This window comes from Penicillium brevicompactum (assembly GCF_028827555.1).
Source record: "Penicillium brevicompactum strain IBT 35665 chromosome Unknown utg000009l_segment0_segment0, whole genome shotgun sequence".
Lineage (NCBI taxonomy): Eukaryota > Fungi > Ascomycota > Eurotiomycetes > Eurotiales > Aspergillaceae > Penicillium > Penicillium brevicompactum.
The window spans coordinates 1,415,776-1,435,688 of NW_026623212.1; the positions used below are offsets into that span (position 1 = coordinate 1,415,776).

At 47.4% G+C, this 19,913-nt stretch overlaps 3 protein-coding genes across 3 annotated transcripts; 2 read left to right on the top strand and 1 right to left on the bottom strand.

Moving 5' to 3' along the window:
• Positions 1 to 4,086: 4,086 nt before the first annotated feature.
• Positions 4,087 to 5,120, top strand: N7506_011985 (homeobox domain-containing protein; the record flags this gene model as incomplete). Its single annotated transcript, XM_056961276.1, has 3 exons — positions 4,087 to 4,182; positions 4,245 to 4,922; positions 4,980 to 5,120. 3 exons carry the CDS (start codon positions 4,087 to 4,089, stop codon positions 5,118 to 5,120), a joined length of 915 nt encoding a protein of 304 aa, XP_056805810.1.
• A 9,045-nt stretch (positions 5,121 to 14,165) lies between these two features.
• Positions 14,166 to 16,328, top strand: N7506_011986 (uncharacterized protein; the record flags this gene model as incomplete). The annotated part of the gene is made up of 3 exons (XM_056961277.1): positions 14,166 to 14,386; positions 14,488 to 15,351; positions 15,404 to 16,328. 3 exons carry the CDS (start codon positions 14,166 to 14,168, stop codon positions 16,326 to 16,328), a joined length of 2,010 nt encoding a protein of 669 aa, XP_056805811.1.
• A 413-nt stretch (positions 16,329 to 16,741) lies between these two features.
• On the bottom strand, positions 16,742 to 18,722 carry N7506_011987 (alpha-amylase; the record flags this gene model as incomplete). Its single annotated transcript, XM_056961278.1, has 9 exons — positions 16,742 to 17,020; positions 17,098 to 17,338; positions 17,414 to 17,560; positions 17,623 to 17,785; positions 17,855 to 18,083; positions 18,139 to 18,247; positions 18,300 to 18,415; positions 18,468 to 18,506; positions 18,564 to 18,722. The coding sequence occupies 9 exons, from the start codon at positions 18,720 to 18,722 to the stop codon at positions 16,742 to 16,744; spliced, it is 1,482 nt and encodes a 493-aa protein (XP_056805812.1).
• Positions 18,723 to 19,913: the final 1,191 nt, after the last annotated feature.

Sequence of the window (19,913 nt, forward strand, 5' to 3'; positions counted from 1 at the left end):
CTGACATACGGAGTACTTCGCACACCATTCCAGGGTTCCTTGTGTCCCTCCCCATCCATGGACGTAGTTGGCCAGCCGACAATATTCACCTAGGCTGAATAGCACACCCAAGACCACCTTGGCCAAACAAAGAAAAGTGACAGAAGACCCGGTCCCAGCATGAGTCAGGCACTAGTGCATCGCACGATCACCACACCCGTCACTAAAAACCAATTCATCAGCCAGACCGCACTATCGGGACAAAAGTTCCATAGTAGGGCGGTATCTAACCGCTTAGAGCAAGAGTCCGCCCACAGACGTCACCGAGAAGTGGAAAAGAAAGCACCAAAAAAGAATACCTCGAGCCAATAGCAAAAAAGAATCCCTACTGTCACATCGCATGTCAGCGAGGGATTGGTGGTCTTGTCACGAACCACGTCCTTGGCGGCCATGCATGGGCCGTGACAGGCCTGGGTGGCGAAAGCAAACAAATCGGATACCGGGAAGATGCTTGTAGCCATGCGCCTATAATACCAGGAACCTGGAAATTGTTGTAAAGAAAAGCAAAGTACGCAGAACGGAGTACTCGGGGATGGCTTCATGCAATGGTTCATTTTCGGGTGCCTTGCTTGCTGCAGTGCTACCTATAGTGCTATACCGCTATATTCTCCTCCCCTCTCCCCCTAACTTTGACAGTTCCAGAGTTCGGGGATTGACAAATGGTGGGAAACTGGGTTTAGACTGGGTTTAGACTGAATTCTAGAATTAATTTAGAGTGTATGGGATAGTGTCAGAGTCATGAGAATTTAAAAATAGGGTGTTGGAGGGGTATGAGATGTAACAATGAAAATCCTCCCAAAGAAGAGAAACACAAAGAGGAGATATAAGGTTGAACCAAAAAATGTGAGCAAACCCCGGCCCAAGTACCGGGAAACAGAATGACAAATTACTGCAACCTTGGACACCCGTATTCCGCAGATCTGGGGCTATTCCTCCGGCGCTATACTAGGGCCTACAGCACCCCGTACGGAGTAGGGCACGAGAGGAAAATTCAGAGAAAAAAAATAAAATAAAAAAAGACTATGTGCCGTCAAACCCCTCTTTGGCCTCCATTCCCCGGGCTTTGAGAGGACTAAACACATTTTAGACCAGTCATTTTTCTAAGACGATCCCAGTTCTTGCACTGCGAGATCCGATGATCTGCATCCCTCCATTTCATGCACGATCTCGGGACCTTGGGCTAGGTATGACGATCGCTCCAAATACCAATCACTTACGGAGTACTCGTAGTACTTCGTACTTGTAGCCACTCAGCCACAGACTTAAAAAGAAATCCAAAATGAAAAATGAAAGCTAGAAAATAATTAACAATTTACGGAGTACGTGGGTTTAATCTTGTCCAAGTCAACAACAATCTATTTAGTTTTGTTCTAGATTTCAGATTTCGAACTTGGCTTGTTAGACAGTAAAAAATTAAAAGAATTAAATCCAAAAAGAATCTCAGGTTTTTTCCGCTGCCAGATCTCGCCCTGGAATGAGGGGCGAATCAAAGGGGCGATCCAAAGCTCCCCCACGAGGCTGAAATCCAGATTCACCATGGCTTGGTAAAAGGGTAAGATCTTGTATGAACTAAAGGCAACTAAGCAAAGAAACCAGTAAGACCCGGGGTTGACTACCGCGTTGAGCGAGCGAGACAAATTCGCGACAGACCATTAAACCTTGAAGTAAATTGGGGCAGCTGGGGCGGATTCTGTCCGAAACGTCACGGCATTTAGGGTCGGGATATGTCCTGTCAAGCCCTGGAGGGTAGCGCTGTGCGTTCATTGCAATATTGCTCGAGTAATTACTTTTTTACCCGTGAATGTTTGACGTTAACAATCGCAATATATCCTTTCTTCTTTGTGCCAACTTGGTTATATACATTAAAGTACGAGTCTCTACGCCACATCGAGTTCATCAGGAACCCCACCAATAGGGGACAGCAACTCGCAGGGCTCCAATGTCTTGAGAGAATTGGACTCCATTGTTCCGAGGCTGATTGACCCTGTGATTGGCACTTGATCTCACTGCTTTGCATTTGGCCCACTTAGGATCTCCGACAATCTTAGCGCATTTGCGCCATTATTGAATTGTCAAAACTAGTTTCCAGAGCGGGTCGGGTCTAGTCAATTAGTATGTGTCGTGTCAAGCTGAATGCGATACTTGTACGTGAAAAGAGCGCACGATCACTAGGACTCCTGTCACACTTAAGCCAAGGTCCTTCGTACTCCGTACTCTCCGTCTGTAGTTGAAATATCATATGCATCCCCATGCAGCACGTCGCGTGAGAAAAGCAAAAATGAAAAAACAAAAACAAAAACAAAAAGCTGAAAGGAAAATAAAAATGGAATATTAATTAAAATTAACATGATTATCATGAAATCATAAGCGGGTTCTCGGGGTGATCCGACTTTAATCTATGTAAGAATGAAAAGCCCCAATTTCTGCTTGAAAATACCATAAATTAATAAATTACCAAGAAGAAAAAGAATTTAAAAAAAAGACGCCACAAGTCATCTCGAAGGAAGTGGAGATGGAAATTGAAGAACCCCTAGGCGATCTATCCCTGGCCAATGCCAGCCTCTCTCCCTTTCTCAGTGGTCGATCGATCTCCGTGCCCACCCATGAGAGGCTCTAGGCAATCTACGATCGAGCCGAGGCGTCATTACTGCGCGTCCTCATTCGTCTGTCGTAAACCTTTTCCCTTGGAAACACAAGCTCTCGAACCAACTCAAACGAGATCTTGGAGTGACACTCTTTGACGGCGATCTTTGCCCTCAACTCGGACTTTCCAAGATCCACTGACTTTTCTTTTTCTTTTTTCAGTACGAGATGGTGCCCGACTGGCACTTCCCGGTTGTCTTTTCCAGACCCATGGGAATGGCTCTCTTTCGCCATCTCTCTCATCTCCATTCAGAATCCAGAATTAAAAATCCCCACTAAAAAAGCAATGAGAATGTGATTTGATTTCCAGAGATCATCTTGACTCAGGTACAACAGAAATTCCCCTCCTTACTCTGCGGCTGTCACTGCTGGGATCCCCCTCTGCTTCCCCATCCTTTAGGCCATTTGAATCTTTACTCCGTAATGCACTGGATGTTACGCTGTAATTGTTCTGGCACCTGTGCATAATTCCTTAATTTTATTAGCAAAATCATAACACTTCTCGTACTCACGTTCGAAGACCTGTATTATCTCGGTTTCACACTGAGGACTCTTTTTTGGGATCAAGACTAGTAGCCCAGTTCTCTAACATGCGATCCTCGAATTTGACGTAGACTAGTGAACCACACTTCTGTTCCTTTTCTTCCTCGGATTCGTGCTAATTATAATTCTCCCATCTGATTTCATTTTCTCCCCCTCTCGTCGAATCTTGACCTTGGGTAGACTGTATGGTATATCCCTTTCGGAAGAAAACACCGACCATCATCCAACGGAGACATCGGAGAATCAGGAATAACCGTGGAGACGGGGAGGAGTTCGTGAGATACGCTAACCGAACTATTTCAATGACAGGAACCCTAAAGGACCAAAGAGAGATTGGCGCTGTCAACCACCTTAGACCATATTGATTCACGCCCCCTTCTCCGCTCTGCATGCCTTGGAGCACTTGTGGCTCTTCGTACCCACCACGATCGTCATTTTTCGGTGGCCCCCCCTGTTCTTGCTTTTCCATGGACATGTAACAGCTGGATGTCTCTTTTTTTCTTTTTGGGATGGGTTTTTTTTTAAAAAAATACATTATTATTATTATTATTTTATTTTCTGAGATGGGGCTATTTTTTGGTTAAAATGTACGGGTCCTGCATTATTTGGACTTCTATCTCTGCCCTCATTCCCCAACCTTGCATATAATCTTGGCCTTTCTTTTTCAACATGTCGACGTAAAACCAGCTTGGTTTCCTCGGTAAGTTTGCATCTTTTTCTCACCTTGGCTTTTCTTGGTTTAGTTTTGTCTATACTTGACATCCCGTTTCTAACTGGGCATAGTTTTTTTGTGATACATTACTCTTCTCTTCTTGCAGGACATTCTCTAGCCTTGTCCATTTTCTCCCCCGCAAATACCTTATGTCCCAGTCCCGCCAGCTGGACGAAGATACCGATATGGCTATTTCGTATACGCAGCCGTCCGCCGGACACCAGACCCTCCCCTCATTCCGCGAGGTAAGCCTAAATAGAGAAAAACCACATCAAAAAGATAGGTGCAAGGTGCTAATCCCACTCAGCTTCTCCCCGCTCACCTCCACGATGAAATCGAATCAACCTCACCATACTATACCTCACCACGCTCACAAGACCGCCCGGGTTCGGGCCACGAAATGGCCGATCCCCGCTCCATCTCATACGGCTCCCCATCTAAAATGCCATACGAAGCACACCGTGAATATACAGTCTCGCGCGGCGAACGCATGGACCCGGCCCACGCGGTGCGGTTCTCCGAAGGCGCATCCCGCGGCCCTAGTCCGATCCTCCCACCCATCCGAGACCTGGACTCAATGTCAGGCCGCCCAGTAAATCAAAAGGGCTTCGAGCGCGCCCCCAGATCAGACCCCTTTGTTACTCAAGAGTATCGCCAGCCCGGGCCGGCCCCAATGGCTGCTATGCCCGATCGCCGCAGCGCGGAGCAATACGCCCCGATAATGCACCCCCAATCACCATACGGCCATCCGGCAATGGGTTACGATGAGCAGGTCTCGCCTCAGATGCTTGCGCATGGCCAGCAGGCCAATTTTGGAATTATGGGTGACCCTATTGATCCCAAGACGAAGCGCAGACGTGGGAATCTGCCGAAGCCTGTTACGGATATTCTGCGCGCCTGGTTCCATGAGCATCTTGACCATCCTTATCCAAGTGAAGAGGACAAGCAGATGTTTATGACGAGGACTGGTCTCTCAATTAGTCAGGTATGTGTTTCGCATTTCTTGTCATTCATGGCTATTTTGGCTAACCACCCCGAACAGATTAGCAATTGGTTTATCAACGCCCGTCGGCGACAGCTTCCTGCTCTGCGCAACCAAATGCGTACAGGCACTGATGTCGATCCCTCGCGACAGTCTCCTTTCAGTGACATGGATGGTGAACTGCCCTCTCCTCGCCATTAAAGTGGCGATGAACCCAGCATCAGTCTGGGTTCCTTCACGGCCTTTTCTACTTTAATCTACACCATCCTACGGCAGGCATTCCTACCGTCGGCGTTTATTCACTTTTACGATCGGAGGCATATCTTATTTTTTCTCCCTACCATTTACGAGTTACGGGATCGAGCACACAGCACGCTGGGATAGACTGGCTTTTTTTCCCCTTTCATTTTTCTCCCATATGTTTTTCTTATCATTTCTTGTCTCCTTCTATTTGTCAGTTTTCCCCCTTTTTTCTGGGTCACACACTTCATGTCGCATTGCCGTCCGGTACGGAGCTTTCAGGCAGACATCACATTTTGATACCCTTTCACTTTGATTGCGTTTACCCGGTGGGATCTTGTTTTGCTAAGAATCAAACGGGCCAGGGGTACGTGGAAGATTAAGAACATTCAAAATTCAAGTTATTTACATTTACCATACATCTGTCATATCGATCTCCAACTCGTGGCACTATTTGTCGCCATCGCATTACCTTTGGCATATGCCTCGGACAGCTGGGCCACCAAAATTTGCATAGGCGTTCAGTGGAACCTGATATTTGCATGACACATTTATTTGTTCCACTACAACTGCTAGCATTGGACTAAAACTACCGGTCTGCCATCCCCCGTCCGTCCATGGCTTTGCCGGCCAATACGAGAGCGAGCATCAATTTTGTGAAGAATCCAGCAGATCTCAGCTGCCCACCGCACAGCCCGTCCCCACCGTATATCCGTTCCCTCGGCACTGGGCTATCCGTTCACGAGCACACATTCGGCGGAACCGTGGATCTTGCCTTATCAAGGTGTCCCAAGAACCGCTTTTTCATTCGCCGATCTTGGGTGATCTTCACGGCTCATGCTTGTATTTAGCCTTCGGGAATTGACAGATTTTGCGTATGACGTTTCTCTCAACCGGATCATTGGGGGTGTACAATTGTTTTCGTTCCATGACTACAGAGTACCAGGGGAAAATTTGACAACTGCCGAACCACTCCGGAACTTACTCAAAGGCCGGACCAAATCCTAAAAAGGAGCGCACAAAAAGAGGTTGAATTTCGGCCCGGGGGAAGTGCATGAACCATGGATCGGGCTGTCACTAATGCCAATTCAAAATCTTTTTGTGCCCCAATCAAAAGACCCATAAACTATTTGGTTTCGATATGGATAAGATCGCGTCCACTTTTGGCTTCTTTGATTCTCCATGACGTCGGTCTACCAAACATCGACCTCGTGGCTACCACGGTCACTACCCTTTTTGACCTTTCGAGTACTCGGACCTGTTCTGGTAGGATGACCCTTCGATCACTGACACCACCGGGGCAATGCTTAAAATTCTGTTCCAGTCCCTCGGTATTCGTGTGCGTGCAAAACATCTAGATAGATGTCCAGGTGTAGAATTCGGTATCGGCTCGGAGTACTTCCAAGGTTGTATAAGTGCTCGCAGCATAGTAAACTTGACAAATCATGCCCCAGCCAAGTCCTACTCCTATTGACGTGAGCTGACAGCTCTGGAGGGTCAAAACTAAGTTCGAGTTTAAACTTCGGTTCTCTTATATCTGCCAACTTTTCCTGACTGCTGGAATTTCGTCGAATCCACTTCGAGTCCACACGGGCCACAGTGAACCATGGAACTGATATTGCGCTAGCATGCCACGTGAATCCTCCGGATTCAATCTGACTTGACAATATGATCGCCCATCAAATGGGGTATTCTCGGACCTTTTTGGCCAGTTTTGACAGCTGCGATGTAATTAAGGTGTGGGCTAAGTGTATAATGAGAACATCCATGGAAGATTCTGATACGCCGAACCAGACTACACAGGAATCAAATTGTCTTTGAAATTCATTAACTTGTCCGAAACACCTCGGATGTCGCGGATCAGAAAGTGAAAATTTTCATGTTGGGAATTGATCACTTCAACGTTTAGGCACCCAATTGAAACACACTGGTTTTGATGTATTCCGTACTTCGCGTGGCTTTTTTGGGCTCACGACTCACTTGGTTTCTCGGAAACCACCCCCCTGAATACGCAATCCCGGGATTTGACACGACTCAAAAAATTGTCTGCAGATCAGTGTCGGCCAAGTTGCCGAATGACATGGTCTCGGAGCCCTCGGGGCCTCGGGCGCTGGGCTGTCCCCTCCTACCCCAAAATGGGGGGCACTTAGGCACCGCTACTATATTAACATTCCACTTGTGACTGACACCAAATTTGAGATCTCGCCACAATTGAGATTATACGATGTCATGCAGGATGTTATCGTATTGACAACTTTAGGGGCCTTATTCATGTATTTTCTGAACTACTCCAAACTCCAAGCCCTTGAGGCGTAACTCTGACTCGGTGAAATAAAAATGGGCATGCACGTCGCAAATCACCACTAAACAAAGGACAAAAAAGCAAACATCTGAATAGGCAGACACCCGTAATCTTGAAAGACAGGATATGTAAGAGCAAGGATCCCTCGTAGCTCGGTCCCACATAGGGAACAGCGGTTATGCAAGCCACTGCCACAATCCCCAGTGCCCAGCTACTTCCGACCCCCACGACTGGCTCGACGGTCGAACCTACATATCACCCCCAAGACGTGCAGCGTGCATGCAGCCTGCATGCAGCCAGCTGTCGAATCACAATCATTACAAATACTTTTGACCCCTGCCTCCCATCCCTGACCGAACGCATCTGTCACTTCACGCCTGACCAAACCCCGGTCTCACGCCTTACAATTTCTCCTTCCCATTTCGCTCTGTCGATGCCGAATAGATCGTGATCTTCATCCTCGATCCGTTCGATCTTACGATGCGGCTACCTGCATCCGATGCATCATATAGCGGTGAATTCAACACACGTTAACAGACACGTTCGTGCTACATATCTTATGTGGGCGCCCCATGCTGTGCTGGCATATGACGTCTGGTGCATCGGATGTCACTTGTGAAATCTGTTCGGAGCACTCCGTACTCCGTAGATCTCTGGCTGTTACTTAGTCCGGTAAGTATGCGAGGTGTGGCGTGTGGCTTTCTGTACTTCGGAGCTGTCAACTAGCAATTGTGAGCTATCTCATGTCAGGATTTGAGTTGGGAGATGATCGTGTAGATCGATGCACGCACGGTTCGTCCGACCACACTCTCACCGGTTCACAGCTACAACACTAAACCGGACTTGCCCTTCGACCCTCATATCCGCCCTGTAAAAGGTAGGTTACATTCGAATTTAATGTGCATTTTGACTATTGGTGCTAAGCACCTGGTCCAAGGGTATGTGATATGATATGCTATCGCATCGCGTTCCTCGCGTTAGAATATTGGAATTCGCCTCTCCCTTGATGTCCCTTGATTTGGATCTCGAATTTGGGGATTTGGCATGTCCCACACCTGGGGTTACAATGACATGTTTTTTTCCCCTCTCTTTTCTAACTTTGTAAACTATTGAATCTTGTCAGATTCCTTTGGGTTCCAGGTGAAGGATCGACGGTCCCACCGTTCGACACTTATTTAGTGAAATCAATAGCGCCGCTTAGTGTGCTTAAGTCTTACAGTGGCATGTTTGACGGGTTCGCTCTGGTTCTGGAACTTTGCCCGGAGGCTTGTTATCTATACGGTTTAGCGTTGTTGCTGCTGTAGGCGAGATTGCCGACGCTGTCTTTTCTCCTGTAGCTACTATACAAACTGTCTGGTGGGCGCAACCGAGACTCGGTATTTTTCCTAGATCAATGTGGAGGTGCACAATCCCCCTCTCATAAGATATGATATGTACAACCAGTCGGTGAGGTTTTGAAAAGAGAAGTTGTGAGTCAGTCGGTAGGAAATGAACTTACACACCGACGGAGTTATGTAGTTGCAACCGCGTATGGTATGCGAGTCGAGACAATTTGCATAGAGCCTTGCGACTGAAAGTGTCCAATTTTATTCACAATGCAAGTCAATAAATACTTCAGGTTGTGATACGTGTGTGAGATAGCTTCTCGTTCAACACATACATGGCGCATACACCAGAAATATACGGAGTAGATAGGGTTGAAATCTTGGAAAGTACTTTGGCGTATGTAAACTCTGTCCAGAAAGAATATGTGATATCAGAATGGCGCATAGATTCACCTCGCTGCCACGAAGTGACTACTGGAAGAAGCAAGGAATCGCTGAAAAAACCGTAGATGTCGGATTCCAAAGCAAGAACGGATTAGCTGGGGAAAAGAGAGAGATAGAAAGAAATTATCATCTAGCCTAAGCGGTCATCTCACCTCTCAACAGAAAGTCTAGTCTTCACAGCTTAACTGATGAACATCATGCATACTGGTCGCTCATGGCCATGAAATTTCGTGACGCTAATAGCCACCCTTTTGGTTTACCAACACACTCCAGTCAGATATTGATGCACATATCTGGTATCAAAGAGAGGTAATGTGATACTTTTGACATTTCACTCTGGATGTTGCGCTTTTTTTACCTGATGGGCGAAAATCCAAAGTACTGGTGACTTTGCATCTGAATGTGATGTGACTCCTCTAATGAAGTATTCTTTTGACTTGAATACTGACGAACGATAGAGAGACTGAAGGCCAGGAAAGTTTTTGAGTGAAATGGCATCGTAGCAGATGCGTACGTAGTACTTGCAATAATAACTAGATCTGGGGAGAGAAAAGGTTGAAAAAGACCAAGCTCGGTAGCCAGCCTCCACGGGCCTGACCTCTATATATCATCGCTCTCTGCTATTTTGCATCGCTTGATATAATTTTGTGATATCTTGGGCATTTCAAGCTTTCAGTCTTCTCGAATTCTCCCTTGACAGAGTGCTTTTTTTCGTCATCGCATCTTGATCAACAGTTATACCCTAGAGGGTTCATAGTGCTTGTGACCTGCGGGATTTCCTAGTACGTGATTGCCATTTACACAACGTGGCTGTTGCCGACTTGGCCAATAGTCCTTATGTCTTCTTCATAAGGGCACTTCCAATATTTGCCCTTTGTGAGAATGGGCATAGGGCTCAGTTTGATATATAGAGTCCGATTATTAGTCCAATCCGCCGAATTTGTCAATTCGATGCTATCGAGCCATCAAAAACAAAACTTATATTCCTTGATATATATCGCCATGTGCTGAAGTCCATTGTGCAGACTTACAGAGTTTTGAATATTCAGGCCCTGCCGTTCATTCTTGTTGCCATCCAGCTCTCATATTCCTCACCTGTTATGCTGATAACTTCCTCCCGTCTAATGGAGCCTTTCATCAAGATATCGTAGCTGGGATAGGAACATCAAATAAATCTAGTATTTGGTGATTCAAGGATCAGTGTGTTTACCTGCCTGGGTAGGAATTTTTACTCTCCCAATATCCTTCCTCCTGCTTTGGTGCAGCCATCGCTTTGTTTTCATATGAGTATCTACGCCTCTCGGGTGAGAACCAAACCGCCGGGGATTGAAATGGCTACCTCGAAAAGAAAGAAACGAAACCATTAAAAAAAGAGAAGCAATCCAGGATCCGTCATTGACCCTCCGTACGACTGCAGATTGGTGGGTATCAGCCACTGGGCTTGGGCAAAAGCCTCTGCAGAGTCATCTTGGTTGCATAGCACTCCGAAACTGAAGGAGATATATTGTATTCCTTGTGCAGTACTGATATAGCCGAAGTCTGCCAAATCTTCTATCAGAAGCCCCGGTAGCCTAATGGCACGGGCCTTTGAGCCGCGAGTGCGGGACCTTCGAGCCCCACTTTACATCGGCCGGCTGGCCCAATGGCAAGGCGCTTGACTACGAATCAAGAGATTGCAGGTTCGATCCCTGCGTCGGTCAATTTTTTTGCATGCTTTTCACTCACATAGATAGATAGACAATGCAATTCATCATTGTGACACGCAATTAGTTTTTGCGAACATGAGCATACCAGCTCCACGGGTAAAAGAGCGCAGAATATTGACATGGGTCCCGCGGACAACAGGTAGCGTGAACCGGAAGGAGGGTTGGATAGCATGATGTTTGTTTGACGACAATTGTGGATGTGACTAGCTAGCACCGAGAGAACAGCTTGATATCCTGTAAAAGCAGGTCCATGGATAGAGATATTCAACCTTTGAGGCACAGGAGCCACGGGCTTTAAGATCCAGCTTTTCTAAGCTTAGGCTGCGGACTGTGAATGACAACGCGAGAAGAAGGAGAAGAGGAAGATGGGAAAAGGGGGGAAACAAGAGAAGCGCAATACACCAAACTTCACGTACGGAGTACTGGGGAGAGAAAGGGGTGAGACCAGCGGGAGCTAGTGCTAGACAGGCCTGAGCCCCAGGGCTGCACAGTCCCCGCGCTTAGGGGTCTTATGCTCGGGGCAGATCCACAGCAATGCATAGCCCGCAGTCTAGGCATATGCTTTCGGCCTGCCCCATGTCAATCTTATCGGCCTTGATCGAGCTTGATCAAATTGGTTGACCATTCACTTCATCCAAATGAGATTTCCAGACCCCTGCAATCCTGCTGTCTGGTTGATAGTGAGACTGCCCGCCACTTGGGGAATTTTTGACCGAGCTTGAATTGCACAAGTACCACCAAAAGAGAGGTGCAGTAAGCTAAACGGGTAGCGTCTCTCAGCCCAATAAAGGTAGGCCTGACCTAGAGTTATTTCGAACGTTGGGCCCGGGAGCGGTACATGCCCTGTCTTTTTCCACCAAAGATATGGCACCGAGGCATCTTTTTTCAGAAAAAGACACAATTTGACAAAATGACATGTCAACACCTGCGGAAATTTACTCAGAAAGATCCTTATCTCTGAAACATGACTATATACACTCGCAGCGCCCTCATGTTGCGCATCCCCGAGCCGAACCATTATCAGCGTGACTAGTGAGCTCTGAATGGGGCTTGGGGCCATTTTGGGAACTATGCACCAGACTCGGATATCTAATTCAGATGAGAAGCCCGTGGCGCCATGGAGCTCGCTCATTGGAGACATGCAGTCAGACGGCCCTGCAAGGAAGCCGCAGAGAAGGACCTCGGAAGAGGGACAACGAGCACATAACCTGTCAGCCAACCAAAGTTCGAACTCAGAGAGGACTTGGCTGGTCACGATACTGCGTTCTCGATTTTCGCGAGTTTATCGACGTCACGACTAGAGACGGGTTGTGGCTTTTACACACGCCGTGACCAAAGCTTGCTCAATTGTCTGCCCTCCGCCGGAAAGCGTCTATTTAACTTTCTCAGGATCATGCAAAGCATATTGAAGTGATCGACGGGTTCTAGAAGTATTGTAGGTTTGAGGCTTCCTTCTACACCCGCCAGGCTGACATGTGTAAAGCCATGGCTGATTGACGTGCCACAGTTGTAAACACCATATACTGACCCAAATACATCAAGGTTGGCACCTCAGCCACAAAAGAAAGTTCCCACGTTGATGCACAGTGACTAGGTATTCAACGCGCATGGAACGCAGGCATCATGACTGGGCATAGCTTGATCGCTCCCAGCCCCTATGCCATACTTGGCAGGTAGGTTTTTGTTACGCAATCAAGAAATTAAGCGAAGATAGCTCGGACCAGATAGTCCAAGATGGGGATGATAACAAGCAAGCTGGGGGTGGATGCACATATGGGACTCGTTGGCAACGGCTGTGGGCCAGTGGTCGATCACCCCAGGAATTCAACAAGCCAAGAAATGCCAAAATTCAGACAAAGTCATCGGATCCCAAGTCGTATATTGGACCGAGGGGGATTGACCGCTTGTTCCAAGGTTTGCTCGAGATTTCCGTGAAGACGAAAGAACACTACACCCAGAAGGGCAGGCAGTTAGCCGCGTGCATGAAAGTTATATTGCCTCTCCTTAAGAGTGGAGCCCTTCATATGCAGGGAAAAGGATGGCTCGGGCGACTGCTATATATTCATCCGCATTGCCACTTAGCATGGCGCGATTAGCAATCTACGGCGTAGGTAGTTACGGAGTACGGAGTACAGGGCTTGACATTGTACATGGCTGAATCGTTTGGGGCCGATCGAGGGGGATTTTCGTTCCCGTCCATCCCGATCGGCGCTGTCAAATGAGGCGAACAAATATCCGGCAACACCCAGATGGACCTTGGAATATGCTTTCGCTTAGCCAAAAAGCACGGCTTGAACCTTGAAAAGTGCGATATCAAGAACTCTCAGGAGTAGCAGTCGGGCAGAGCTAAAAGGGGGGGACACTAATGCATTAACCAGCAAGAGACCCGTCGTTAACCGGGGCTAAAAAGTTACGATGTCACATTGGTTCGACGCTCCAATCCCGATAGCCATTTACTTTGAGACAATTGCACATGTTAGCCAATGAATTCGGATTCTTTTGTTCTGCCTGTTAACTCTCCCCACTTGGATCCTCTTCCCTCCCCACTTAATAGTCAAATTAGCGAAGTGATTGCAAAAAAAACCACTTAGATTACAGTAAGTTCATATGGCGGATATCTCCGACGAACAAAAAAAAGCAAATAAAAGAGCCTGTTTCAAGATAGGAGAAAATGAAAGGAACGTTTGATTGTAGTTGAACCTTAGTAGAATAAGATGAGCAAGTCGAGAACTCAAAGCAACCGAACTAATTGAGCATACGAGCAAGATTGTGCCACTTGCCCCCTCTCCTACGGTTCACGTCGGGGATTTTGGGCGGGGGTTATAGCCAATACATGACTATCAACCCCTCTCCTCGAAAGTCTGCACCGGCCAACATTACCTTTCTAGAAGCCTCCGGGAGATATTCGGATTGGTGGGTGCACTTTCGATTACCCCAGGTCCACCATGAACGGGCTCAAATGTACCTGCGCAGGCGGTCTCGATATCGTCAATCATCGGCCACTTGTCGCAATTGGCTACCAGCGTTCACTCGGACCAGCGATCCGCTATTATAAGGCTTGGATCTCCCTGATAGCGATGAAGTGATCTTCAGGCTTTAAGACTTGGCTTTAGAAGGGTCCAATTGTTGATCATTGATCTTCTTCTTTTCAATCTTCCATCCTTTCCTATTCGACATAGATGATCCCTTAAACCAGTACATTCACACCATCCCTTTCACGCCCAATGCAATGACGAGAACCGACCCTCCAAATAGTACCATGTCCTGGGGAACTAAGAGCCACATCAACCCCGAGGATGGCGGCAGAATTGATTCGGTCGCTGGTCAAGATCTGAGACCCAAAGGGCGTATCCGACGATCAATGACTGCCTGTAACACCTGCCGCAAGCTCAAGACTCGCTGTGATGTCGACCCGCGTGGCCATGCTTGTCGCCGCTGTTTATCTCTGAGGTGTGTCCTGTCATGCTGTGCTTATCACATGCCGGAATTACCTCGGAAATCCCGGAACTCGTGTCCTGAGCTGGAACTGACCGCGTATTCGTATCCCACAGGCTGGAGTGCGAGCTACCGGAGACAACTGATCGTTTTCAGGATAATGCGTCGACCTGGTCGGATGCTGGTGCCGCTATCCCCTCAATAGAGGAACGGCTTGTCTCACTGGAGCGTGGCATGGGGGAGATGATCCATCTTATGCGGCAGATGGTGAACCGCACCCCCAATATGTCGAGCAGCTTCGAGTCGCAGGCCAGAAGCAACAGCATAGATGGAACTGGCTCGGGTGACAGTGTGTCATCTTCGTTATATCCTATAAAACCGGCACAACTCATTCGGGACTTGCAAGTGGAGTGCTTTGGGGAGAGAGATCAGTTCTCCACCGATGCTGATATCCTTGGAGATATTGTCACTCAGGGTATTGTGGACTCCAAAATCTGTGTGAAAATGATTGAATTGTATGTTCTCTCAACACTTGAGGGGAAAGATCTCACCGCTAACAATATTGATAGCTTTGTTGAATATTTCGGTCACTGGGTCTCGATCGATCACTCGTCCAGTATCCAACACAACACTCTGCTTTTCAACATTGCATGTCTTCTAGCATCCCGTTATCTCCCTGGCTTTCCACAACAGACTGCCCGCGATATTTCACTTCATGTACAGCATACCGTGACGAAGATGTTGTGGAAACCCCCACCTTTGACAATGGACATGCTCCGAGCATTGACTTTGCTTTGCCTTTATTCCACCTCTGTCAACAAAGAAGGACTGATGGATGATTGGTTGCTGAGCGGGATCTCGATCAACCATGCTCTCATTTCTTTCAACTTCCTCAACACCTTGCCGGGAGATAATCCCAACTGCGACGAACTTATCTCTCAAATGCGATTGTGGAATACCCTCTGCATCACCCAACTACAGTAAGAAGTATCCAGAATCCTTCTGAAAACCAAAGCTAACACCGAGCTCCAGCTCGGCTCTCGCAAATGGCCGCGCCGTCAACATTCAGCCACAATACATCGACCAATGCCCCCGGATTCTGGAACACGCAGGCGCCACTACAGAAGACGGACGAATCGTTGCAGAGATCCAACTCTACCGTATATCCCTCAAGTTACAACACAGTCCACACCGTATCCAATTTGCCGAGCCCGAGTATGAAGAGATCGAGCGCTGGAAGGTGGAATGGGCACATCTATTCAGTGAGTATCGCCGCAACCATTCAAAATCCCCAACTAACAAACCACAAGCAAACAACGACGATTCTACCCTCGAGCTAAATCTATGGTTTTGTCAACTCCTCCTGCACCGCACCGCAGCCAGAATCCAACTTGATAGCGACCGTCTCATTCCAGAGATTTGCGGTAATGCCCGCCTAATAATATCACGATTCCTCCAGACACGATTTTCATCCGCTCCAGCTCTGATCGACCACATATACTTCATCGTTGGATACGCAGCTCTCACACTGTGCGACTACAACCTCTCTGACCCCCTGATTAATCAGGTCCGGGGCTTCATGCTACACCTCGCGCCAAGCGGAGACAACCTCTCCTACCGCATTGCATGTATACTTGGCGAAGTGCAGCGCCGCTATTCGGAAGCTTCGACTGTTGTTTCAGAGAACTCTTCGCCTACAGAGGTCAAGGGCGTGCCAATATTCGGAACACATCATTCCAGGGCTGGCATGGATCTTTCACAGCTTATGCCAGCTTCTCAGGCGCTGGACTCGCTCGTCGAGGGTTATGACTGTCTTCAACAATTGATGCCTGGATTCGCTTCGCAGCCAATTTCACAAGCGTCCTTTGAGACTCCGGGCTTGTTTCAACACTCTGCTCCTGTTATTGGTGGGGCTATGCCTGTTGGATTGGTGCCAAGGCAACTACATGATTGGTGATGGATTTATAAGGGGTAGTCACGGAGCGCGTACGGGGATATTGCTTTTTGATACACATTTAATGGAGTTGGTGGTTTTGCCTGGTGATGGAGATGCAATGATTTATTGAGTACATATTCATGGGATCATCTGGGTGCAAGGTGTATGTCCCTGGTGGATTTAGGTAGCACCGGAGTACAAAAAGCAAGACCGTGGGAACTCGAAATGAAAAGGAAAAAAGAGAATTGAATGATGTTGAATGAGACTTTCTTTGTTTATGAATGTGGTCCATATGTTCAAAGAAGCAGCATTTGGCAATGGTAGCAATTTCATGTACATGTACACCCGCGTGGAATACTTGAGAATATTCCAAGGTTCTGGTAAAATTAAGCCAAGACATAGCTAAACATGTCAGGACCTTCCATCTCTAGAGTCTAGGAGCACAAATTGGGCCCGATCAAAGAAGTGGGATAGAAAATTCTCGGCTCTCCACCCGCCATGGACACAGGTACCTTTCCATTGGCGTCAACTGTAACGGTAGAGCACGTAATGACCTCGGTCAGCTTAGTACCGGCCTTGTATCCCGTGTTAGGCAGAGAAAGCGAGTACGAGTTTCCACCAGAGCCGAGGTTCGACAGAACCGTGATTGTCTGTGAGTTGTCAAAGCCCTTGCGCATGGCAATAGTGCTGTCGTCTTGGTAGATAGGGTAGTTCTAACAATGCGAATTAGCTTGATGCTCTTGTTTTGCTCACTTAAATATTCCATTCGAGTGAGAAATTGGAAACATACCTTGTAAGTCAAGTACCTGTCACTTGCGAAGATGGCCTGGTTGCGGACAGCGTTCGCCTTGCCAATCAGCTTATACAATGGGCTATCTGTGTTGTACCCAGACAGCCATGTAGCTTCGCGGTTGTTGGGATCGCTGCCTCCCTTGTAGTGCTGCTCCTGTCCGGCGTAGATGATTGGGATTCCGTCTGCCATGATGGTAAAGGTGGCAGCGTTCTTCGCAAGGGACATATCATCGGTATAACTGAATTTTGAAAAGCGATTCTGTCAGCACTCACGCACAAATCCTGTCAGATCAAGAATGCCGAGCTTCACTTACGAGGCAAAGCGAGGGTTGTCGTGGTTTTCAACGAATGTTCCCAAGAGTGTCGAGTCCGCGCATTTCGACTTCACCGTGTTGATCATGTTATAGAGATTTTTGATGTTTCCCTTCACGGAGCTGAATGCCTTGAGAAGGGGGAAGTAACTGAGATCGGAGGGTTAGATCTATTTCATGGTTTCCGAATCATCAAGGTGAATGCATCTTACATTGGGTAGTTCAGGACGCCATCCAAAACTTCCTGGTATGGGCACGTGTAATCGACATCGCCATCGAAAACTTCACCTACACAGTAGACACCAGCGGCTTTGTTGTAATCAGGCCAAAAGTCTTTCTGGACATGTCTCACGGTGTCAATGCGGAGACCATCAACTGTTAAGTATCAGCAATGAACAGAAATACTATATTCACAGCAGCAGAAATGGGGAAAAAGAAACTCACTCGAGTAGTTGGAAACCAGAGATCCAACCCAGTCGTACCACATTTGCTTGACATCATTGCGCTCTGTCTTCAGATCTGCCAGAGAGACAGTGGTGTCACCGAGCCAGCAATTCTGAACGTTGGATTGATCGTTGTAGTTGTCGACTTTGCAATAGGGGTGGAAATACTTCTTGTTATTGAAAGGATTGAACTCGGCATAGTTGATTTCGGTGCTTGAACCGTCGTAGCCCTATATTCGGCAAGCTTTAGTTTAGCTCTCATGCGTTGAGGGGGTTTTGACTGACCATGTGATTGGCAACCACGTCGACCATCAAGTACATGCCGCGTTTGTGCAGTTCCGATGCAAGTTCCTTCAGATCATCCGCTGTGCCGTAGTGTGAGTTGAGACCATAGCTGCATGAACAGTTAGTTGGGCTGCAGTATGCATATGTGCATTGTCACTCACATATCCTGCTGCCAGTAACCGTGATAGGGATCGCCGTATGGGGTAACCTCGGTCAACTGGGCAGTCACGGGGGTGATCCAGATGGCTGTGAAGCCCATTCCTTGAATATAGTCCAGCTATTGTAGAGTATTAGTAGGGGTAAACTCAGTACCTGACAGAGCTGCCAACCTTTTTGATAATTCCTTGCCAGGTACCACCGCAGTATCTCTACAAGTTAAACATTAGCCACTTTCGCACCCATATTGTAAACCCGAAATACCATACTCCCATGCTAGAATCACATTTCGCAGTAGTCGAGCCATCAGTATGAGCAAAGCGATCGGTGAGGAGGAAGTAGATTGACTGCGAGCGCCACTGGTCAGGAGTCGCAGCAATAGCAGACGCAATTAAGCCTGCAAGCCAGGCAAAGCGCATAAGAACCATGCTGTATATGCGGTTGACGGAACACTGCAGTAACAAAGAATAGTGACTTGGAAGACGAGATACTTTGGCAAATGTCGTTGCAGCAAGGGGCAAGGGGCTTCTATATAGCAAAATATCCGATATTGTACATACTGTAGATGAAGAGGTCCAGCGAAGCCAATCATCATCGAAACCTGCCATCCGAAAACACAGACAGCACAAAGCTACCACAGCCCCCAAACCAATGAAACACACGCTTGCATAGAAACCTGTTCGATCTCCGCTCGCCATGTCCGCCCCCAACAAATATATTGAAAGGAATGTAACAATCGACTTGAACATCATGGTCTGATGTATAGCCCTCCAATAAAATTTAGTGACAGTAATCTACAGAACCACATTTAAAATACCTCAGTTCTAGTTTTACAGCAAGACCCTTAGAATATCAAGTCTGCATAAAATCCTTCAGCATCTGCATGTGGGAAATTAGACATCCCTGTCAGCGGAGCCCCTGAGACGAGCGCCAAATCAGCGGTCGCAAAAAGGGTCTTGGACCCCAACTTTCTAGTTTCGCTATGTGGTTACAACGGCGTCTCCGAGTGATAATTGGCTCTTCAATGTGCCGATCGGTTTATTTTGCCCGACCTATAGGTCGGGGGTGGTATTGGGGTCCAAGGAGGGATTTCATCGAATGCTTTCCGCAATTAGTGCTTGATTTTGTAAGACTACTGCATTACCTGGGCACTTAAATCTTACCATGGACTTGAAAGGGCTATGAAAGCGATACCGAGATGATGCTACCGCCATCCGGGCAGCCCTGGAGTGGGTTTTTGATTCGGGCCGAGACTGGGCCACTTGATCGGGGATCGGGATCTAGTCTGGTTTGATTAAGAATGCGACCGGGATCCATGAAAACGCCTACGCAGGTCTATGGCGGCCAGGGTTAATTCCAGTATGTCTGATGCAACAATTTCCTATTTGGCATTAAGTCTACGGAGTGACCGTGGGCATCCTTAGGTCTCTTTGATACCTATCCTTTAGAGTATATTTCAAGTACGTGTCTTTCTAAGTGTCTTTTCTTGTACAATATAGCCTTGGTGTCAAAGGAAACAAAGCAGAAAGAATACTTCGGATTCGTAAAGATATACAAAGTGAGCTTGAAAGAGAGTGTACTCGAGGGAATGAAATCTTTGTCAAGACTCCACATTCTGT